General features: G+C 31.7%; 2 protein-coding genes across 8 annotated transcripts; one reads left to right on the top strand and one right to left on the bottom strand.

Moving 5' to 3' along the window:
* The first annotated feature begins 4 nt into the window (after window positions 1-4).
* kri (uracil phosphoribosyltransferase krishah) lies at window positions 5-12,970 on the top strand. 7 transcript variants are annotated; one of them, XR_012459071.1, is made up of 8 exons: window positions 5-314; window positions 420-462; window positions 1,329-1,478; window positions 2,923-3,067; window positions 3,178-3,308; window positions 4,141-4,204; window positions 6,422-7,077; window positions 8,968-12,970. XR_012459071.1 is itself a non-coding variant. In XM_074129723.1 (8 exons), exons 1-7 carry the CDS (start codon window positions 148-150, stop codon window positions 6,535-6,537), a joined length of 816 nt encoding a protein of 271 aa, XP_073985824.1. In that variant the 5' UTR covers window positions 5-147; the 3' UTR covers window positions 6,538-6,551; window positions 7,482-8,924. The 7 variants fall into 7 exon arrangements, 6 of the variants coding, with proteins under 6 accessions (XP_073985824.1, XP_073985832.1, XP_073985846.1 ...); XM_074129723.1 differs by lacking the exon at window positions 8,968-12,970 and adding an exon at window positions 7,482-8,924 and having other exon boundaries at window positions 6,422-6,551; XM_074129731.1 differs by lacking the exon at window positions 8,968-12,970 and adding an exon at window positions 7,566-8,923 and having other exon boundaries at window positions 6,422-6,551.
* LOC141446319 (uncharacterized) lies at window positions 9,618-24,096 on the bottom strand. The gene is made up of 9 exons (XM_074112879.1): window positions 23,681-24,096; window positions 22,900-23,082; window positions 18,179-18,304; window positions 16,333-16,376; window positions 15,256-15,310; window positions 14,851-14,943; window positions 13,309-13,413; window positions 12,831-12,875; window positions 9,618-11,691 (listed from the first exon to the last, which is right to left on the bottom strand). The coding sequence occupies exons 1-9, from the start codon at window positions 23,723-23,725 to the stop codon at window positions 11,611-11,613; spliced, it is 777 nt and encodes a 258-aa protein (XP_073968980.1). The 5' UTR covers window positions 23,726-24,096; the 3' UTR covers window positions 9,618-11,610.
* Between the last annotated feature and the right edge of the window lie 873 nt (window positions 24,097-24,969).

The raw sequence follows: 24,969 nt of genomic DNA on the forward strand, positions 1-24,969 counted from the left end.
TGTAGAATGATGAGGTTACAGAATAGTAATAGCCTAGTGGAGGTAACTAATAGAAGGTATGGTTTGTTTCCCCAGTTGGTGTCACATGTTTTGTGTTACTCATTTACAATAGTATTATAAAATACTTGCTGAATTAACTTTATTAACATGTCTGAGACCTTTGAAATATTGAATAACAAAGTTGGGCCTGGAGGTGATCATTTGAGTATTAATGAAGATATAAAAAAAGAACTGTTTAAAGAATATGGACCTAAATTGAAAATTTTACCTACAAATGATCAAGTTAGAGAGTTGCAAACAATTTTGAGAGACAGGTAATTTTTATATAAAGAAATACACGAAGACTTCCTAACTGAAGTCTAAAGTCTAATATGATGTTTTGCATTATCCTCTTGCTTCACCTGCATTTTCATTCACAGGAATACTACAAGGAGTGACTTCAAATTTTATGCAGATCGCTTGGTAAATTTTAAATACTGTCATTTTTACATACTCAGAAAATATAATAGGAAAAAATAATAGTATTTTTCTTACAGTTATTACTGTTTATTAATTTTGGGTTAATTACTTAATCTTGGCCGCTATTGATTCGTATTTTTAAATATTAATTTTATTATATCTTTATTGTACCTTTTTTTTAATTAAAAAATTAACTTTTAAAATATTTATAAAGGAGAAAATTCCAATCAATATTTTTAAAGCTTATGATTTTCTCTGTAAAGAAAATCTAATCTAAAATGGAAAAATACTGGTGTAGCAGTAAAAATTGTTTTTTTTTTCAGTCCCTGTAAACATGATATTCGTATTTCTGTAACCGTTATCATGCTTCTCTAGTCTCAATGATTTATATCGATTTGCTGATAAACATGCTTAAAAAAACATTTTGCATTTTAAAGGTTTTAATATGATTCTTATGGAAATAGTTTCCACAATAATTCTCTAAATTTTATCACGCAAAATGTTTTGAAAATATTCAAGAGTTTGTCATCAAAAGACACTTTGTAATAACTTTTGGCACTATAAAAGCACACTTCTACAGAAGCATCTTTTAACTTAAATACCTTCAGAGAACGTCTAATTTGCATTGTGCACCGAGCGCAATTGACAATGAGCTGAAATAGGAAGCAATTTACCTTACAAGATATTTTTTACGGTTTATTCTACTGTCCTTAATGCAGTGTACAAATTTGAAATTATCCAGTTCTAAAAATTAAGCACTTATTAAACCATTATTGATAACAGTGTAGTAATGTAATTGTTGATCACTGTTACGAATTTTTTACGTTTCTACTTCAAAGAAATTTACTAATTTCATGTATTATTTTTAGATTCGCCTTGTTATTGAAGAAAGCCTTAATCAATTACCATTTAGTGAATGTGTAATAACAACTCCAACGGGAGCAAAGTATAATGGATTGAAATATCAGAGAGGCAACTGTGGAGTTAGTATAGTTAGAAGTGGAGAAGCGATGGAACAGGTAAATGTTATTTAAACAAGGCCATAATCCATAATCATATTGAATGATTTCAATATAATATACGTCAGAATGTTTTAATCTGAAAAAATAAAATTAAGTTATAATAAGTAGAAATTGGCCTTCACTTTGAAAATTACTCACTATGTTTGTACCTACACTTTAGTAGATTCAGGAAGGTAAAATTTTGAAATTATCCATTTTGCGTAAATTTTAACTAGAACTGTTTTAAAGTTTATTGTGCTAGAGTGCCATAAAACTCTGGAAATTTTTAATCTTACAATTCAAAAATGCGTAAGTACGAATAACTAGTAAACAAATACTTATAAAGTTATTGTTCGATAATTTTGCTATCGCATTCTATACTTAAATTTTTCTGGGAGTCAACAGCATTTAACATGTTGGGGATGATGAGTCTGGGGGCTACAGCTTATAACGATTGCAAGAAGTTCAAAATTCAAATATTCTCCTGTTCTTTTAAAGAGTTTGACGTGACGAATGTGATTTTGCATTGTCTTGTTGAATGGAATTCAATTAGTTCTCTCTTTCTATTAACTGAAGGTTGTTTCAGCCCAAACAGAGTGTCGCATAGAATTCTAGAAGTTCGAAGTTGAGTAGTGTTAGCATGTAATTGACTAACCGGAACTAGCTCAAAGTAAATATTGCGTTGTTGTATGCCCCGAAAACATAAATCTATGTGGAAGGAATTATTGGCTGAGGGTTAGTGCATTGGAATCCCACTTTAGAGATCCGTTCAAGCCAAGCCTGCTATTATATTACGTCTTACTAAGAGTCTTGCAGAGCAGTGTCAGTGATAACAAATGTTATCTGTCACATGAAAACTCTACCCTGAGGTCGGAAGTTCATTGAAAATGAGGCCATTGACTTGAATCAAGTGTTGACGCCTTTAATTTTTAAAATAACATCTGTCTAATTCATGCCAATGTTTTTGGTTGTTTGTATTGCCCAAATAAATCCACTTCCATAATTTTTGATGAAATGAAAGTACTCATGATTTGAAAATGGTTTTAGCAGACTTAAAGTCAGTGTACGGCATGCGTAAATTGATGTGGAATGCTTAGGCAGTTTGCTGAATACATGCAGGTGCAGTTGTGTGCGACTTGTTAATTCACCTGAACTTATGCTGATGAAGTACCAGCTTTTACAACTTATTCAATTTACAACTAATATACAGCGAAGCGTATTCTCTAGAGTGCTGCTTAGAAATAGCACTGTTTTTTCCATAAGCAGTTACAAGCAAAAATTTTAAGTAAAAAAAAAACCTCATATGAAAAATATTGTAAATACTTGGGTTGAGGATTAAGACTTAGGAACGCACAGATTTTTTCACTGCTAAGATAAATTTGCGAGTTGTTTCTACAAGGCCACCTGATTATTTTAATATAATTTTGAAATTACTTTTTTTAATTTAATTTTTTTTTTTTAGGGCCTTAGGGATTGCTGTAGATCGATAAGAATTGGTAAAATATTGGTTGAGTCTGATGCCGATACTCATGAAGCAAGGGTAGTTTACGCAAGATTTCCTGAAGACATAGCTTCCAGAAAAGTTTTATTAATGTACCCAATAATGAGTGAGTAATGTCTGCTTTTTAAACCTTCATTATATTTATTTATATTATTTAGGGTCCTTGGAAGATGCAGTTTATTAGTTGTTCCACTAACATTGAAATTTATGTTCTAGGTACTGGTAATACTGTGGTTAAAGCAGTGACAGTACTGAAAGAGCACAATGTACTTGAAGAAAACATTATATTATCGAATCTGTTTTCTACACCATTTGCTGCTAAAGCGGTAGTTCACGCTTTTCCGCAGGTACTATTTTCATTTTCGATTTATATCAAATTTTCAATAATAAAGTTTACCGGAAATGGTGTTTCGAGTTCGAACAAATGGTATAGTGTTCAGCATTCAAAGTTCGCTGAAAGACCCGATTGCCTTGTAACGTGTATGTATAGTACTTATTGGACTTACTTTTGTGTGAGCATAAAAAATTCAAGAGTCTTAAGAAGTGCAAGCTTTCTGATAGTCAATTGCTGCAGTTTAGTTTTTCCAGTCAGATATCCCCGACCTTTCTAAAACGACACTGAATTTCCTAATCAGATACTTTTCTTCTTGCTTAACCATCTTAACTTATATAATATCAATTTCTAACCGCTGGTATATAAGAAGAAGAAGAAAATAAATTTATTATTCTGTGACTATTCTCCCCTAAGAATAAATACATGTGCAGTCGGAGGCCCCATTAGTTTGGCCTAACTTTTAAATATTTATAAATAAAAATAAGTATTTACAAAAATAAAAAATTATAATTATAATTTCGGAGAACGCTGGTTAGAAAAGAGATAATTGAAAGAAGGGATTTAAAGATGGAAGGGTAGGAGCATGAGGGACAGATCAAGGCAAGGAGTTCCAGAAAGAGGTAGCGCGTATTAGGAAGGATTTTCGAAATTGAAGTACGGTGTGAGGGAATATAGATATATCACAAAACTAAAAAGTTATGTTATCCTAATAATGAATACGATTTTTAATATTAAACAAAAGTACTGTCTCTAGAAATAGTTTATATTTATTATAATTACGGAATCTTATACCCGCAAACAAATGCTTTTTTTATATTTATTTTTAGTATTTCATTTTGTTTCAGATGACCATTCTTACTTCCGAATTACACCATGTAGCACCAAATCATTTTGGTCAAAAGTATTTTGGTACTGATTAATTTTTGTTACTATTAAATTATATTTATCTATTAGTCATTTTAAAAAATGTGTACGTACATTATTTTAAGACTGTTCCCAAAGAAATTTCGAAAGCGTCTTAGTTCCTTTTTAAGTTATCCTTTGTCTACACTAATTAAATCTAGGACAAATATTATTACAACTTAGGTTGGCAATTAAAAAAAAATCATATATTGTAAATTAGTTTTAAAATTTAACAATGAAATATTCATAAAGAGGCTATTAACATATTTTCCCCGTGACGAACTAAAAATTTGAATTTAAATTTTGTTACAGAATATGTACTCCAATAATAATGTTTACTATATTATATTATGAAAATTTAATTTATGTTTGTGATAATAACTAGCTTAACTTATTAAGTCAAAGAAGTTTACATTTTGAGCTAATATGTGCCGTTGAGATTATCAATATATGCTGAATCCAGAGTAATAATCTAAAGAAATCGCCAGGAGGATAGGAGAGAACAAAAAAAAAAAGTAATTGCTACAATTTTGTGCCAGTAATCACTCGGTAAAAAATGATATTGCCTTTAGTGATTCACTTAAGCGAAGATTCTTTGGGGAAAAGGATAACAAAGTGGCAAACCTTTTTGGAATTATAAGTTTTCCAAACCTTTTCTACTCACCTGAGACAAGTATATTACTCTGATGTTGCACTGTTCAAAGGAGGCTGATTCGATAATCGATAACTCGACACAATTTTATTCACGTACATCTAACAAGGTAATTTTTTAGCCGAACTGCATGAAGCGCGCGAAGTAGTTTGAATAGTCAGCATCTCCAGGGAGTTGGTCGTTGGAGTTTCGGCTAGAAGCACAGAATAATATGGTTTCTTGATGTTGTGACCACCTCATGAGAGTCGCTCTCTTTCTACTTTCAGGGTGGGCCTACAAATATTCCAGCTCGCGCCCCAATTCCTCAACTGCATGATCAGAAAACAAACATTTTTCATATATACTTTCTAACCCGCTTGGAGGAAGTGGATTTGTCACTCCTTCAATGATCTGATGTTCCTACGAGGTATCCCAGTCTAAAAACAAGAATATTTACTCTTAGATGTTTAACAGTTTACCAAGTCTATATTTATGCACATAAAGTGCTATATTAGGACGCCACGGCAGCCGAGCGGTTAGAGGCGTGGGTCACGAAAGCTAAGAAGTATAGTGGTGGTACTAGTTCGATTACTGGTATAGGCTTTAGAGTTTATTTGATGTAATAAGAGAAATTTAATGTAAAGTATGTTTGCTATTCGCCACCGTCCGCGTCACCTAATTTGGTAGTTGGAAGTAAAGCCCACCAGAAAAACTAGCGTTACTTTACTTTTTTACTTACTTTACAGTGCTACATTAAGGTGCTACAATGATCATTTTAGGTCGCAGTAGATTTCCGCTCTCATTATCTTCTTACTTCAATCTACTTACTAATTAATTTCCATTATTCCTTAAAGGATCTTGAGCCTTATTAGCCTCTTTCCGTTTTAGCCTACTTCTTAGGCCGGCCCTCTACTTCCTGCTGCCCGATAAGTCTCGTTCGCCCTTTTTGAGGGTCACAGATCGTTTCAAATGATGGGGCATGGATTTCCACAGCATTAAGAAGAGCCTAGGTAGTCCTATGTCTCACTTGTGTATGGAATTATTGATCGGTTGATTTTGGTTCCTAAAACAAGGTTTTTTGCTTCACATATGAGCATAGGTATGGACTAATAAATAATTGGGGTGGCTGTGGTGCTTGTGCTCGCAAGTGTAATGTTTAGCGGGAGGCGTACGGTGGTGTTCGGACACGTACGCAAGCAGGTTAACTGATAAAGATATTTTTTATAAATAATTGTAGTTTTCAAACTATTGTTATAATTGTTTTTTAAGAAACTAAAAATCAGTATAACTACTTGTGTGGAAGAATGTTTTTCTTTTATTTTATAATTTGTGCAGTTTAATTGATTACCTTTTAAAATTGTATACTTAATTAAAAGTACTTAACTTATTAACTCTTTTTCTTTCATTTGATTCCCAAGCTCTATTCTTGACAGATTGAAATCATTTTTAAATGTTTCGTTGAATTTTCTTCAAGCTTTCTTATCAAAAATTCATTTTATATAACTTTTTTGAGCCTGTCAGTGTGCATTTATATCGCTGTGCTTGAATGCGTCCCGACTCTTATCCCTGTTGTAATTACTTCATCATTGCAGGTACACTGTTGCCAAAGAGACCATTTTTCAGGGCTCTGAAGGCGGACATCAGAAGGTGCAAGTTCCTATCTGTAGGATGGATGGAAACTAAGATAGAACAGTTCATGGAAGAATGAAATCAAACCATTATGTATCCTTTCTTGAAAATAATTTGGACGTTACTACCGATTGAAATAACAAACTGACCTGCAAAAGTTTTGAGCGATTCGCCGATCGACTCGAAGACATTATTCATAAGTTTTACATGCAGGCGTCACAGCTGTGTACGGTCGACTAGGGCACAGAAAATCCTTTCATTTTTCTTAAATAGAAGATGACGAAATATTTGTCCAAGACCCTCGGTGCTTTCTCGTTCAGCCAGATATCCATATATATATAAATTCTGTTCGCGCCATTGAGTGTGACGATCACCTTGTCCGCCACAAGAAATGTCCTTATCAAAGAACGCCCGTGCTCCTCTTTAGAACTTAGCAAGATTATATTTGCTACAATTGAAATTAAAGGAGATGAACAATTTTTTTTTTATGAAAAGACGCGAGAATCTCCAAAAAACATATTTAAAATTTAGTACATATTCCAAACGATAAGTGATGTTTTATGGTCCAGGAAGTAGAAATGAATGTTAATGTGGATACTAATTTCTAACTGGATTAGAGGTATTATTTTTTTTCTTTTTGGTGTTAAATTCTTTTGAATTTTTTAATATTTTTGCGTACTTTCTGCTTTAAAAAAAAAAAAAAAATCAAAGGACATTGAAGGACTCTATCTATAGTCTTCGCTACTTCTCGAGATGCTCATAATGATTTATTTAAAACTCGAAGTTTTTCTCAATATTATTTTTCTTAAATTTACGGACAAAAAATAATAATATAATATTTAAAAATACTTTTTTGTAAATTACTTGTAAAAAATGTTTGGTAGAAAATTGTATCATAAATGATGGGTACTAATGTTGATTGCTAAACTTGTATGCATAAGAGAGGCAATAGTCATACTTAAGTTAAGCCTTCCCAATCAGCTTTGCATTGTTTTTTTTCTTAAATATGGTAATTGCTTCTAGGGGACGTCATATTCTCTAATTAATTTAACCTGAAGAAAATATTTTTTTTACGTGTTGCGTTATCCTGACTTCACTCATTAACAGATAAATCGCCACACTCGTGAAGTCCAATCTGTAATAATCACTTTTTCATTCTCAGAAGACCTTAAGACGTAAAGTGAAAAGATCTAGTGAAAATTCAGTATATAATAATCTGCAAGATTGTCATATTTTTGTAATAAATTAAAAAAAAAAAAAAAAACTCCCATAGAACAATACTCTCTTTAATTGTAAACTGTGGATTAAATTATTATTAATTTTGAAAACTGGTTATAGATGCAACTCAATGCTATGATTATAGTTCCGAAATTGTAGTGTAAACTAGTATTTTTTGACAGATGTATAGAGAGCTTTTTATTCGCATTAACTACATAGCTGAATGCTGAACAGGAAGGGGGATTTCATAAATCCTGTTCTTTATTGAGAAACAAAGCATCATTGCAGAACACAAAACAAATAGATAATTATTCGTTTATCGGTATCTATATTAAAATGAAATCTTATAAAGTAATTATCTCTATAAATACTGTATCTTATCTAGCAATATATTCTGTTTTTTTTGTACTACTTTGTAAAAATAAAAATTGCTGCGTGTGTATGTTTTTGGATCTATTATTTATGAACATCATTAACTATTATAAGATACAATCAGTTTAAATTTTTTGGGAGAGTATTCTGCTGTGTAACTTTCATTTAGATCTATTGCGCTAGGTTAGACCTTCACAACTCCGTGATCGATTAGGAGTGGTCGGCACCGACAACAAGGGATTAAATCTCCACCATTCCCCCATATTTCATTCCTCCTTAAATATTCTAAATAAAGTTTCCACAAGTAGATTATATTTAAGATATATTTATTCCCAACTAACACTTGGAAATTACCCATGCTCTCTAGGAAGCGTGGGCCCCTCTCGCCACTTCTCTTTCATTCTCCAGATGTTCTGAAGATAGCTCTTCTAGATCAAAAGGAAACCAAACTTTTCAGAGGGATTTTAGGTGCACTAAAAGTTGATGTGAGCCTATTCCAATAAAAATCTCACTGATTGTCTTCAGCTACATGAAATGCTACGCCCAAAATTAGTTAAATAAGGTTTTTTCTAAGAAAATGTGAATTCATTTGATTCATAGATTTGATCCAACGAAACTTAACTGTAACTTAGACTTAGCTTACGGGTGCAACAGTCCATCACTGGTCCTTGTCCTCCTTCATCCACTTCCGCTGGACTTCTCTATTAGAGATTTCCTCTCGTGATGAAGCAAAACTCTGGTTTCTACTTTCATCTCAACTGCCCACTGTATTTTGGGTGAAAACCGATTCGCTAATCTCTTTCCTCATTTATCTTTTTCTTTTTTTTTTTTGGTAATCTTATCATATTGTCATCTTGAGTATTTTACAAAATAGTTTTGGTATTCCATGGGTATAAACTTGTTCTTGAAATGTTTTCAGATTCTAAAGATTTGCTGCCGCCATTCTTCGGAATAAATGAAAGATTTCCCTCTTTCGAATACATACAGATCCGACTTGTGGAAATGCATCTAGCTGGGAACTAAGCAAGCGTGACAGTGCAAGGAAAAGACTGCACCGAATTTAAAATGAACCATGGCCTTAGGTAGTGAAACCCGATATCATCGACATTGCTTAATACTGGGTTGGAAGCAATAATTTGGAAGAATTTATCTGAAAATTGTAATCCTAAGGTTATCCAGTAGGATGAAAAATGCTAAGCACATGGGAATGTGAATTAGAAAGGAATATTTTTTGGATCTATAAGGACTCAAGGTGGCAACAGAATGAAGAAAAACAAACTGTACGGTTAGTCAGTTTGTAGCCATCATCTAGTCAAATAGTTTGCACCAGGCCCGACTGGGAGAGATAAGAGGTCCTAAAAAAGCCTAATGTGAACACAACCTCGAAGAAATAGGTTGCAGGACAGCCTAAATTAAAATGGCTGCAGCATATGGAAGAGGATTTGGAATCCATTAATCAGCAGTGATGGTGAATGTCTGAAGAGATGGTGATGGGTGGAGAGTAGTGAGAGCTAAGAATGCTCGATATACCCTCAAAGTAATGTAAATAAGTAAAACACACAGTAACAATACAGTGGTTAAATTGATATATATTTTTAAAATGTAAAAATAAAATTGTGGGAACAATAAATTTTAATGAGCAAAAAAAAAAAATCAATAAACTATCCAAAAGCACTTATTAATAAAATTTGAAATATTAACATTTAACAATATGATATAAAAAATTAATATTTTTATGTGATTGCATTGATTATATTTAAATTTCATTGTTAAAGAAATCAAAACTGTCTAACAGCTTAATCAGTGAATAACAGCTTATTTACAATGAAAAGATGAAGCTAAGTATGTTATTTTGAGATTAATATTATTAATAAATCACAATGATAACCACTGACAATAGTGATGCAATTATAATTGACCATTTTATAAATTTATATTTTAAATAAATTGAAATATAAAACAGTAAAAAATCTAAATAGACTAAAATTTCGTTTTTGTACATTTAATATTGTATATCCAGAAAAAGCCATGGTTTTTGGGCAAATTTTGCACAATGAAAAAATTTAAAGCAAGAAAATAATGAAATAAATAAATATAAATTGCAAAAGCTAAACAATATGTGCTAAAAAAATAAATATAGTTTATTAATTCAGATGGAAAACGAAAATCCTCATATTGTATTAATTTAATAGATATTCAATTCCATCTTTTTAAAAAAATTGTAACCGTAGTCTAACTAAAAAAACAAAAAATAATAAAAACAGTATTACAACATATTACCTTTGATCCTGCATCGAGGCCTGATACTGCGCAGTTACAACAGTAATCAGGATAAAATAAGCAGTAAATATTATCATGATTTTAAACATAGGATATTCAGTTTCTAGAAGCACCTATAAAGGGTCATCTAAGAGAGGGTACCTTTTGGGGGTTAAAGAGTAATGGCGCAATCTGTATTATTTTGATGATTCCAAACAGGAGCAAATTACTCTTGCTTCTGGAACTACTAGCTTATGGAAAAGAGGTAAAGAATTTGTAAAAGATAAGTATTTTTTCGGACAGTTAGGCTTCGCTCAAGGCTTTTAACAATCGGTGATTTATAACCGAATTGTCGGAACAGTGTAGGAGTAGAGATTTTGGACGAGGAGTAATGTAATGAACTTCTTTGTTACCCGAACATATTGAGATGAAAGGCAATAAAAAAGCAGACATGGAAACATCAGCATCGTTCTGGGAGTCCAGATCCAGCGGTAACCGTCATGAAATAATTTTTTAACAACGATTAAGGTCTGGAGAATGAATGGGTTGGGGAAGCGTTGGATCTTCACTGGGATATAAGAGAGTCCACGAACTTTCTTCTCTCTTGTGTAGGATGTGATTACTAATTTTTATAGCAGCACTGGCCGGGCATGATGTACAATGGTTTGGTGTAGACGGTAATTTTATGGTAAGCTTCGCGGTATTTGGAGCTCATGGCATTTTAAGAAATTGTAGCAGACCAGCAAGCCGCTTCTTGGCGTTGGGATTAGGTTGGACCCTTCGAGTTAGGTACCCCAACAATAATACGTCTACAGTTTAGAATAATCGCTTAATTGCTCGCAATTATACATTTAGAGACATACACTTTAATAGGTTTTTATATATACAAAGCCATAACATAGTCTAAGTTCAAAAAAAAAAAAAAAAAAAATTGCCCAACTTATTTTTTAAACACACAACTTTCTCTATACAAGAATCAACTATTTCACTTTTCATAAATATTTCGTTATTGGCAATGGTTTTTCAATTTATTTCATTTATTAATTTTATTTATAACATCTGTATCACAATAATCCATACACAAATAATACAATTGATAGTAATAAGCTTAAAAATTAAAACAAAAACATAATATTTAATTTATATAATAATTATATGATTTAAAAATGTCTTTACTTAACCCCTAAAGTAGTGCTTTTTTGAAAAAATAAAATAAAAATAGACGTAATATTTTCCTCTTTGTTTCATGCAGCTGTAACCAAGATGAGAGAACTGGGAAATATAAAACAAAACAAAACAAAAATCACTGTTCTTCATTGCTGGCAACTGTACCATCAGCACTACCGTCTGCTATCTTGTCATCATCAATTGCTACTGAATCAGTCTGTAAAGAGAAGGATTGAATAATCAATTACAGATCATGTTAACTTCATCATTAGGATATTTTCTGTAGTGAATTTTTACTCGTTAAGTTTTTATAATGCAGTTCTAAGAAATTCTAACTAATCAAATTTTCTTAAAACTTTTTTTTGGGGGAGGGATGGGAGAGTAGTGGAACACTGCGACTTCATTGAAATTAAGATACCTCAGGAAGGGTTCTTGGGAGAATTTACTCTCCCAGTAACTGCCACATCATTTAAATCAAAGGAGAACGTCTTCACGGCAGTCCACCAGAAAGGGTATTGGAGTCTTTTCATCTCCAAACAGAATCTCTATGTGATATCTTAATCCAGCTTTTCCGGTGTCCAACTTCAGCTGATAATGCCCCATGAAAGAACTATAAGAATAACTATTTTTGTACATAGAGAAGCAAGCCTCAAATCTCTTCCGATTATAATTGTCCAGAAAGACTTTATTTTTCCAGACCTGTGAGGCCACTGCATAGGTCGTTAGTTCTGCTGTTTTTCCTCATCTGGCTTGCCAAGGTGACCTGACACCCCAATTAAATGATGGCCCGCTTCCTGGAGAGAATAAAAAATTTTCTTATTCCGGGATTTACTATTGAAGTTAAATGAAGGCATCTATTTATTGCGTAACTTTCCACCCGGAAGCTGCTTTGCAATGTACTCGTGGACCGAATATTCCAAGCCCAGTTCCTTCAGGGGCCTCGATCCTTTCGGGATACACACAGTCACATTTCTTTAATGCTACAAAAAACTGATTTACTGCTTCACTCCATCAAGAAAATACTAGTTCTCTAAGGAAGTGCCACAGAGGGAAGCTTGCATCCAGAGATGATCACACCTGTTTTCTATGCTACCCTCCTCTCCGGTACCTTCTCTAGTTACTCTCAAGATTGGTCCCCTCGGCCTACCTTTCAAAAACAACTGTGTTATAATAATAAGGAGCCAGTAGGCTTAGTTGGTATGACTATTCTCGGCAGTGGCCTCCGCCTTGTTTAATTTATGGAACTACAAAAGTTTCATTAGTTGATTTGGCAGATAATAGTTTTATGAAAGTAAAATAAAATATATAAACGACGTGTAACACACATAAATTATATAAATTTGCATTTGATATTACCTCTTGCTTATCTTCTTGCATAGCTTCATCGTCTACATTGTTTCGCTGCAATAAAATAAATATTTGCAATTAGTTAAATGAATTCGAGATAGAGGAAAAAAAAATTAATTCAAGCCCACTCAAAAAAAAAAAAAATACAAGATTAATTCTAAAATTAATAACTATCTAAAGTACTAATAATTTAAAAACCAAACAATTTATTAAAATTAAATCGCGTGCACAAAAAAAGTTGTTAATTTAAAATCAAACTGAATTAATGGTGAAATAAATTACGTTAAAGGGAATTCAGAAAGTTATAAACTTACTCATTAATAAAATACAAATTAACTGATGACCACTAACTGACATACAGACGAATAACAAGGTAACAGATCAATCGATCAACAATCAGGGAACAATAAATTCACGAACTGCTAAAAAAAGATACAATTAAAAAAAAAAGAAAAAGAAAAATCAAATTCCATAATGGAACACCAACTTGAATTGTCTCTTTATCTGGTACTTTTCTGGCTACAGATTTGGCAATAGAGTCTAGAAGGCGTTGAGCAAGGGACGGTGTATAACAATATCCATGAACTGCTTTCTGTAAACCACCCCGAATAACAATTCTGTAGTCAAGTAAATTTCACTACATTGTAGTAATACAACACTTTCAAACCAGAAAAAAGACACTCATTCATAAGTGTGAGATACCAAAAGCTAAACAAAAACAATAATGCTCTTTTTAAAACAAATTAAAAAAGAAGTTTGGAAATTAAATCACTGGGAACTTGTAGAGACGTGCTACAACAGAACAATCGACATTTTTTTTTTAACTGAAAACACTCAAATTACTTTCACTTACATAATAATACAAAAGTCTCTTTATACAAATATAATTCGACAAATTTTTGGGATTTTACGGAACGTGCTTAATGATGAAAACGAGTTGGTATCTAAATTCAGGTATCTAAATGTTTAGTTACCTTACACTCCAATTAGTAGTGCCACTGACAAATTCTGAGTCTGTCTCACACGCCTCAAAACCACTAGTAATTTTTCATAAAACAAGCATTGCCAACTTGTCAACATATTGGAGCCGTTAGCGAGGGGGAAAAATGAGAAACCAACAACATTGCACTTTCAGTAGACTTATAATGCTCAAACTGGTAATTCTTCTTGAGTTTTGTAAGTGATAAGACCGTATTTTACACTATAGTGGCACATTAAGAGTTACTTAAAGTTGCCGTTGTACCAAATGCTTGAAATAACCATGGTAGACAATTAGGGGAAATAGTAAGCCATTTTCGATAAAGTATAGGGAAAGCGAAAGTCACATCACTAAAGTCGCTCTAAAGGGATAGAAAATTTAGTCGGAATTTTTAAATCAGAAGTGTCAGCAGAATCAAAACGGAATACTAAGAGCTCGCTGTGGCTTTGCGTTTTTAAGATATTCCGTCAACACATGCATATTACAAGATAAAAATATTGTTTTCAGATTCTAGGAAACCTAAAACTCAATTTCGAAAATTTGAAACTAGAATTATGAGGAAGTAAAAATTATTCTCAATTTTTCTCTAACTAATGTAGAAATTAAAAAACTTTAACAATTAAAATTCACAACATGTAAATTATTAAAATTACTTAAATGAGATACATAAACTAAAATTTATCTAATTGTGGATAAATTTGTTGAACTATTTTAATTAATTCAAATTATTACAATACCATGGGATTCCCTTGTAGCCTCCGATTACAAAAAAACGCCCACGCAGTAAGGCATTCTGGCAGAAGCCTTGTTTTCTTGAACTCTGACCGGAGGCGGGCAGTGGCATTAAACAAGGAAGGCTCCGGGGGGAAAAAAAAAAAAAAAAAATACTCCATGTTCACTGCAGCTGAAAATTCATCATGCCAAAATCCACCTCTGGGAATCGAGACAGCACGAATGTTTATAACAGTCAATTAAACTGAAGCAAACTAAAGATAACTTGAACGATCACAATAAAATAACTATTTTATGTATAATAGATGTGTGACAAACAGGTAAAGGCTTGCGTATTCGGGCCTTGAGCGCCTTTTCAATCCGTTTTGCCAATCCTGGAGTGTAGCAGAAACCATGAACTGAAGGTTCTTCCTAAAATAAAAATATACAACGAAACAGCTCTAAGAGTATAATCAATCGCAATAAAGTGGAGACAAGTAAAAAAACTAGTAGATAAAAATGACAGCATCCAAGTAAGCTAAAATTAAGAAAGATAAATAATGAAAAATTAATGCCATCTAAATTCAACAACTTAAGCTAAATTCATACAGTTGTTAATTCTTTACAGCTGTTGCTGTTAATTCCACAACTGCTACAAATATTCACAGCCAGCAATGAATATTTTGAAATAAAATAAAAACTGAAGCTAGATAATGAAAGCCGCTTAATCTCAACCAGTCAAACCTCATCTTGCAGTCCTCCGTTTGTTGATTCCACTGAATTCATGAAGCCATTTGTTCTACAAAATATACAATCATAAACTAAAGTTTCCGACCGATGAATGTGTACGAAAATATGTAAATATGTCAATTAGTTTAGTCATGAACAAAACACTTTTCACGAAAAACTGGAAAATTTAATTCAACTACCATATAAATAATCGAACCTTCATTAAATATACACCCCCATTGTCGTTGTACCATAGTAAAAAGTCATTTTCTAGACAAGGTAACAATTAGGTAGTTTCCTCCCCCAAGTTTTGTAGAGTAGAGTTAGCATAACTATTAAATGTATTATTTGTGCTGTTGCCTATGGAGATATGGGCAACAACAAAAGATACAAATATTTCTAAGCTAATCAGGCTGAGCGCATGATTGAATCTCTCAGGGGAATTCAGGTCCTTTGACCATTATTTTGGTTCCGTTAGAGAATCACTGGCGGAAAGCAGAATGTTCTAGACAAATGAAGTTTTGAAAAGAGATCAAGCAGGGACATGTGGAAAACATCTACTACCTCTAGGAAGGATGGAATTGTTTAGTATGGTTGCTTGATGGCAGTCCATAAGCCAAAATAACGGTCAATCTGTGTGATGAGGGATTGGGTAATGTTGCACACCAAAGACTTATCTGTTGCCTCTAAACAGACTAGAAAGGTGCAAAGAGCGATGTAGTTAAAATATTTACTATTAACAAGTAAAGAAATTCAAAAACAGTACCTTCAGTCAAAATATGGAATATAACACACATTAATTAAGTGGGGCACACGATAAGGACACTATCATGCCAAATTTAGAAGTGCCAAGTATGCAAGGTACGGCACATTTTTTGGCACCGATTCGGCATCAGAGAATGTACGTGTATCAAGTTTGCTAAAAGTTTAAAAGAATTCCAATAAGAGAAGAAAAATTGTGCAGTAAAACATCGTGTATCAGCTACACTAAAAAGCTTACACGCGTATTTTCTAAGTACAATAGTCATAATTACTTGGTACAAAGAAAACAAAAATATATAAAACATTGTCTAAACAATAATTAATAGTCACCTTTCCGGGACTTGAGGATCGCTTGTATCTTTTTCAGTAGAAGGCTGCAAAAATTCACATGCAAATTTTATATTGTCATTTCAGGGAACAAAAAAGCTATTGAAGAGTAAAGAAGAAAATATATTTTAATGATTAATACGCAGAAAGTTCTCGTATATGCTTGACTTAAGTTTGCAAATAATAAAAATTTAAATTGCACACTCATATGACTCTCTCTAATAGAAATTTACATAATGAAATTTTCTAGAAAGTTAAGAGATTATTGACTTCAATGTTATTTGATGGGTCTTACAAGAGATATTACCCAATTCAAATGATCCACTTTGGCAACTGTCTAGAATAATAAAAACTAGTAAATGTCATTCTAGCCTATCAAACATTTGAAGAACTGAGATCCTTTTAACTTGGAATTTGAGCTGCACACGTGATACGTATAAATATTTTAATAGGTGTTAAACCATTAAATACCCTTAAATGGCATTGTAGAAAAGAGCCTCTTACTTTGCTCTACTCTTAGAATTCCGTGGAATTTCAGTATAAAATGTTTCATTAAAAGTGATGAAATAGTGAATAAAGCGATTCAGTTTACAAAGTTTAAGTTAAGCATTCACATTCATTCATCCCTTTTACATTGGTTTTACATATTAAAGTAGTAGTTCTGATTAACCGATTTTTTTTTCAACTTTGGAATTTAGGTGATATGTAAATGTTTGTTAATATTAAACAGGTGGTAAGACCTACATTACACTAGAATGGAATGACACCTACAAGGTAACCTACCCGCTCACTCTCCACAAAAGTGTTAATGGGATTTTCTTTTTTTTAAAAAAATTGTAAATATAGAAATAGATCTAAACGTGTGAAAAGAGTGCACCACGTTCAATGAAAATCGTTAAAGGCATATCCGATAATTAAAAAAAAAACTCTGAAAATTCAATTCAGAGAAGTGACCCTTCTCATTGACCCAAATTTTCAGGACTCGTGTCTCTAAAATCAAACATCAAATTTGAATTCCTAAGAGTTTCCGGTTAGAATGCAGGATGGAGTTTCAGTGAAAATACAAAATTGAAAATCCTCACGATCGTAATGTTCCCTCTTAAGAGGAATAAGATAAAGTAAATAAAACTACCGGGAAAAACACTTACGACGAGGCACAGGTCTATTTGGCATTAGGCCAGCAATCAATTGGATTAAAGATCAATGGCGATCATTTTAGAACACTCGTTTCAAGGTGCAAGTTTCACTAGCAATAAAAGTTATTTATTACTCAAAACCTAAATCTGAGTTTTTTTCTTCTTAAAAAATAAAAAAAATCAAGCATATAACAGAAGTTCCTGTGGTTGTAATCTTGCATTTGCTTTACTTGCCTACATCCGAAATTTTTTCCAGTATTTTCATTCCTATGACATTTTCTCAAATAATCAAATTTTCTTTAAAAAATAAAACAATTAAATAATCCTTGATAGTTTGTGGAAATCAAAATCAACGACGAAAAAATAAGAAACAGAGGATACAAGAAATATTCACTTTCTTTAACTGCTCAACGTCTCAAGTTTTCAAGTATTATTATTATTTTTGACTTTCAAGGTGGGTATAATTCCCCACAACAATTTAGCCTAAAGGCTTATTGTACAAACCCCAATTTTTAAAATAAGTCAATTTTTGTTACAAAATCTTAATGAAAGTTTCATTTTAAGAAAGTGATCATTTGAGAAATAGCTGAAGAAATCAAAGGAATATAATAAAATTAAATCAATACCAGCATGAATAAGAGAAAAGAATACTTATTAATGCTAATACTCAAGATTTAATTCCTCAATAAATAAAGAAATAACTGAACAATTACTTCTCTTCCATTGATCACTGTTGCTGGAGGTGCTGGAGTAGGAGGAGTGGTGGTAGCAGACAATGGTAGTTTGAGAAATGCTTCAAGTTCGTCATTTTCATTTGCTAAATCAAATCCCACATAATCCTGAAATTGAAACATAATACTTTTGTGAACTATTGGTCTCAACAATAAAAATAACAAAAATAAATAAATAATAAGTACAAAATTTTTAAAAACTAATTTTTTAAAACCTTTTTTATAAAATCAATTGGTAAACAAAACTTATTAAACCGCTTTGAAAATTATGCTTTCTTCGCAGAGGAATTATACTTTCAATTTTTCATGCTATCGTAAGAATTATTGAAAATTGAAATTATTTGATAAAGGTTAGTATATTATTTTTTTTCTCTATCTGAATGAATTACTTTTTACAGATAATATTTATAAATATTTGTGCTGTATTAAGCATTTTTAATTTAAATATTTAAGCATTTATAGCTTACTTTAGAACCCTTATTTCCCACAACGCTCAATTACGTCAGACTTAACATGAAGTATATACCACCACCAAAAGACCTCTCGATAGCATTTGTGAACAACAATATTAGAAACTACGTCACAAAAAAACTCAAAAATAATTTACAATAAAAATCAGAGAAAGGCGCCACACGACTAACAGTCAGTATATAAATATCAGCAATGATTTTTTTAGAAATGTACACTTGTCCGATCGCACTGCATTTTGGGAGAAAGAAAAAAAAAATAGGAGCAAACCAAGAATAAAAGAAAAAACGAGCTTAGCACTTTCTGCAACAACACTCAACGTACGTTCAAATCTTGATATGGACAAAGACAAAAATAAAACAATATGTATTTGAAAATAAAAAATAGTTGTAAAGCAAGCCGACACTGCCATCGCCTGATTATAATCACAACACGGTATAAGTTCAGACTTTGTACCGCTCTTGAGCCTCGGAGGAAGGCATCTATCTGTATCGAATCATTTTTAATTATATAAAATCGATTTTTCATTCCCTACAAACGACTGAACTGAGCCTTTAATATTTAAAGTAAACTATATTAATAAATAAAATAAATTTCTATTAGAATAGTGCACTGTCAAAAAAGACTTTGAAATGCTAAACAAACAATCAATAAATATATAAATTTAACAAGATTGGGCCATGTTGTCTGTAATTTTGCATTATTTTTAAGAAAATCAAAACTTTCTTTCTATTAAAAATGTGGTTGTCTTCAAAGTGCTAGATAATGTCGTTAATTTTATCCATCATATAGCATGTATGCTTTTATATTTATGACCGGTTTAGGATATTTTTCTATCATCAGAGGTTGCTTCACCGGTTTGGTGAGACAGAATATAAGAAGAAAGTAAAATTCTCTGCACCAAACTGATGAAACAACTCTGACGATGAGTGAAAATCTGAAAACAAGCTGATAAATAAAAAAAGAACTTTCTTTCAAATTTACCAAAAGAAGAGTTTTCTTAATTGTTTACCGCCTAATTAAATAACTAAATGATAATTTAAGTTATTATATTTTTACTTTTGTCTTTTATTTCTAAATGTTGGAAATTAACTGAGAAATGTTTTCTTGTCGCCTAAATCTGATCAAACTTCCTAATAAAAAGCAGTTTTATCAGCTGGACTTGAAAAAGTAGCTTTCTCTCCTCAAAATTAGCTGTTTAATGAGATGTAGATTGTTAACTAAACAAAGGAAAACTAAGGATTGTAAATTACTTATATTCCGCTCTAGCTATAATCTAATTATATAAAATTACTTAATGAAAATAAAGAAAGTTCATCAGGGCAACAGAAATGCAATAGAACAAATATTGTTCTGCTCCAATTTTTCAGTTACTTAAATGGTAAAATAACTTCATTGCTGTAGATTAATTTCAGTTTTATAAATGAAAATTATTATTGCTCTAGTGATTCTTATACTGTAATAATGCGAGAATATTAAACTCTAAAATCTTAACTTCTACTTAAACAACATATGCTTAACAATTGTTTGACAGGACTGGTATCAATTATTATGATTGAATGATTGTCATTTCATTGTCTCATTTCCTTCCCTCGTTCTAATAATCTCCCTCTAGTCCCACAGCTCCCTAAAGGGAAACAAAGACATAGATCTCTTTTCATTATTACCTAGAACAGCGGTTCCCAACCTGGGGTACGCAAAAAAAAGTTATTATGATGGAAGATATAAAAATTATACAGATATATTATTAATGAGAAATAAATTATATAATAAATAATTCCTACAACTTAATTACAAAATTATTATTATTATAAAACTGAATAACATATAAATTGACAAGAGTTAAGTACTTATTCGATACCACAGTATTTTTTTTTAAAATAAATATATTTGTATATCAAAAATTATTAAATGATTTCTTGAAAATGTAAAAATGTCGAAAAAATGTTGCTTCAGTTTTGACTAATATTACACACGGCCCGCATATAATTTACTTCTCCTTTATTAACGCTTTGCTGTTTCAATTTACGACCCCTGCAATAGTTATTGGTTTGAAATGTTTACCTATTCATAGATGATTTTTTTAATAGGAACATATCGTATGTATATGTTCTTTACAAGACACATTATATTCAGATTGTTTTGCTGTTAATTTAAAGTTACAATACGTAAAATCAAGAATACGATTATGTATATTATATATGTTAGGGGTACTAAGGAAACAATCAGGTAAAGGGGTACACTAATGAAAAAAGATTGGGAACCGCTGACCTAGAATATTAATAAAAGTATAATTAAATAGGATCGAATTTCAAAAATCAAATATTTACCTGTATTAAATAAATTATGAGGATAATATCCTAAAAGAATTAAGTACAAACAAAAACTGGTTGACATAAATACAATTTTCTGGATTTTAGCAACATTCAGTATTGGGGAATCAAGGAACTCATTAGGGAAAGATCGCCGGCTTCCTTTATTAAAGTTTCTTTACCTATTTAATCTCGGCCCTACCAGGAGAAGAAGGAGGACAGGGCTTTTCACATCTGATTAATAGCTTTGCTGCGATACTTGGCATCTGCAAACAGGAGAGATCATATCGCGACAAAGACTGGTACAGATGATCTTGAGATAAGCAATGTCTATTATTACAGACGGGCTTGTCGTTCAACTACCGATCAGATTTTGAATGGCTACTTGAAGGGCTTAATCCTTCAACTTCCGATCAGATTTTGTGGATGGATCCTGAATCTTGTAAGAAAAGTATTCACTATTCTGGCATTCAGGGGTTGGTAAAATAAGCTTTCAAGCTGCAGCACCTTGGAGAAACGGATCGTGAATCAACAATAAAAATAAAAATAATAAGAAGAAGAAAGAGAGGGAATTAACTATACGATTAGCATATTGGATTCCCATACGGAGATCCCGGGTTCGAATCCAGCAGCTGGCTCTTAGATTTTCTCTTTCTAGGAGCTTCATGAAGCTCACTTCAGGTGTTAGACAGTGTTGTCTCTAAAAAAACTGTCCAGAGACCGGAAGTTTACTCAAAAAAGTTCCGGGCGCCAATGACCTCAGATGTTGATGCAACTCAAATTTAAAAAAATAATAAAAAGCTAGAAATCTAGTTTGGGTTTCTGTTAGTGCTTATTTTTTTGTAAAAAAAAAAAAAAATTGCAATAACTACCGTTATTGCACTTTTCTGCAAATAACATCTAACTGCTAAGGATTAATTAAAAATGATTTAAAGAGGTATTTCTTACAATCAAATTGTTGAAAAGAATTTCTAACAAAAAGTTAAGCTGGTAAAGCCACATAAAAAGGTATGCCTCCCTATTCGATGATTCTTTAAAGGTTGAACTAGAATTCTTCAGGAGCGTAGGAGAAAGGAGATTGATGGAAAGATGGATGGAGGAGGAGATGAGAAGCCGTGGTATGGCAGATAGCGATTGGTTGGACCGACTAAAATTAAAGATGGACTGTCTTCGGATTTCATTTCTTAGCTTTACTAATTCATACAAGGCGAAGTATTTGTGAGCTAATACACAGCAATCACAATGTTTTTTAAAAATAATCAGATTCATGCGCAAATGAAACCGATTTTATTTGTTACATTTAGATTACCTTGATCACTTAACTTTTAACCTATTAATAATAAAATGTTGAATAAAAAAAACAAAATCTACCTAGGCTTTAAGGTTTACGCTATGCGGAAGCAGCCCTAAATTCAAATTTTTGATACTTATGATACTAATCCATATCAGTAATAATTTGATCAGGTTAAGATATAATTGCTGATTTAACTCACGTGCTGTCTGTCATTCGTATTTTACTCCTTTGTACGGGTGATACTTATCACAATTCAATTTACCGGCTTTCACCGCTGTAGGAGATACTAACTTTCAAGTTACCATGTTCCCATAGGAAGAAAGTGTTGCAATAAGCTGCCTTGCTTTCACAAGACAGACCTTACCTTTTTTTCTAGTTTTTCGTACAGGAAAGTATTTATTTCAATAAATTTTGCTTACTTATGTTTGCCAGGATATATTGTTACAGCTAGCAATTTGTTCAAAGAAGCTTCAACTAATTTTTAATTAATATCAATCAAATAATATAAATCTTGTTTTATTTATTATGGTCTCTCTATTAGAGGGAGTCAGTGAATTTCATTTCAATGGCATTCCATTCATGCTAGCCTATGATGAACCTCAAATTAGAAAAAATAAATAATTACGTACTCCACAATATTCCTGTTCATTGAAAATCTGTGGTGGTAAAGGATGTTTTGACTCAGTCGCCTTGGCATTATCTTGCATGAATTGTTTATCAGCTTCATTTCCAGGTTCCGTGATATCTATCGCGATGTACTTAATGTTTTTACTATCCATTATCATCAGAATACGCTGCTGCCTCTTCTTGACCTAAGTATAAATAAAATAATTAATTCACCTAAGATTTTACTACTTCGGCTTACCGTTTTAACATACAGTTAACAATAAAAAATTGCTACTATAAGTTATGTATAGATGAATGAATAATGTGCTTATGAGTCACCATAAAGTATTAATCAGATTGACACAATTTCATTGGAAAGTTACCTTAATTTAACGAACGCTAATGCGAATATGAGCATTAAGATAACTTGAAACTTTTTTAGTTTAATAGTGTTTAAAAGGGGACTGAAAACTGTAAACCCGCCAGGTGAGCTATCCAAATTTAAAATACCAGTGACTTCACGAATTAAAGCTGAAATTATTGGATACCAAAAATAATTCTCATTTTAAGCCAACCATACCGTAAAAATAGGATGATAATCAATTATTTATGAAAGAAGTTGGTTAAGCTTTTTAGATAAAATAATAAAAATACAGATTTGGCTTTTTCCTGTAAAACGTTTACATATACTTCAGAAATAAAAAAATCGTAGTGTATGATTAATGCATAGCACTTAATAAACCATGAGTAGAAGCTTCTAAATATCGTACAGGTTATAAATTTCTAAATGTGTTAAATTGATACCTCTTTATTTCCAGAAATTCCTGAAGTATACACTTTAATCACCATTTTTGTAGTTTTCTGTTTAAAACGATCACAATTACTTTAAAACACACTAATTAACGCTGGATTGCTCGTCGTTTTACGACCATTTAGTGTTACACTTCACTTAATGATACTTGAGCACTTGCCTCACCCATTCCCCAGTACAGACACCCTTCCAATTTCCCACCACCGCCTTAACTGTGAGAACTTTTCTGACCGTAGCTAAATTATCAGCTGGGCTGTCAGCGATCGTACTTCATTCTAGTGTGATATTGTTAAACTTTAATGCAAGTTGGAAACTTAGAATGGTTAAGAAACTTAGAAGGGGAACTAGTAAGTAAAAAGAATAGTTTTAATGAATATTAAATCATAGAACAGTATTGAACACAATAAAATATGTAATTCAAGCCATTTTTCACCACTCAGACATTTCAGAATAAGGATACACAAATACTGAGCGGAACTACATTAAGTTGGTCATTTGCCAACAGTTTTTTCTATCACAGTTTACATTATAATTTAATTACATTTTTAAATACTATTATTTTCTGATATTTTTGATAAATACAAAACAGTTTATATTATAATTTATTTACATTTTTAAATACTATTTTATTAGTATTATTTTCTGATATTTCTGATAAAAAAATAGGTTTATTTTATACTGAAACCTTTTTCAAAGCGGTTTAGACACTAAAATAATACAATAAAGTTGAGGCATGCCATCTAATAAAGTAATATAATGTACAGCAGAAAACATGTAAACATTATGTTACGCCTCAAACAAAAATATTAATTTTTATTTTTATCACTAACTACGAAACGTAATAAACGTATTGAACTATCTTTAAGCGTTGAATACTGCCGGTTTTCGAAAACTGGAACTAAAAAACAAAATTGTTACAATATAATTGATAGGTTGAACTTGAAGACTTAAAAAACTAAAGAAAGCGAAAGAAGAGAATTGAATTGTTTTATAGTGAAAGTGAATGTTATGCTACCTAGTGGCGCTTGCCAAAACTATAAAAGGATTGTAGTTTTACAAATTGCCGCTAGATAGCATGGAAATTTACTTTTGCATGTTTATTGGACGCCTCATCAACCTGAATAATTTATATTTTATTAAACAATATACAATTTTAATAAACCCCAATGCAAATTCTTTGCATTTAAAAATTAAAATATTGTTTAGAATAAACACTTACGTTTAATATAATGCATTTATAAGTAAATACTTTCAGTTAACAACAGCAAAGAATTGTAATTAC

The sequence above is a fragment of the Rhodnius prolixus genome, unplaced genomic scaffold (assembly GCF_049639745.1).
Source record: "Rhodnius prolixus isolate KJV_2025 unplaced genomic scaffold, Rpr scaffold_1, whole genome shotgun sequence".
Lineage (NCBI taxonomy): Eukaryota > Metazoa > Arthropoda > Insecta > Hemiptera > Reduviidae > Rhodnius > Rhodnius prolixus.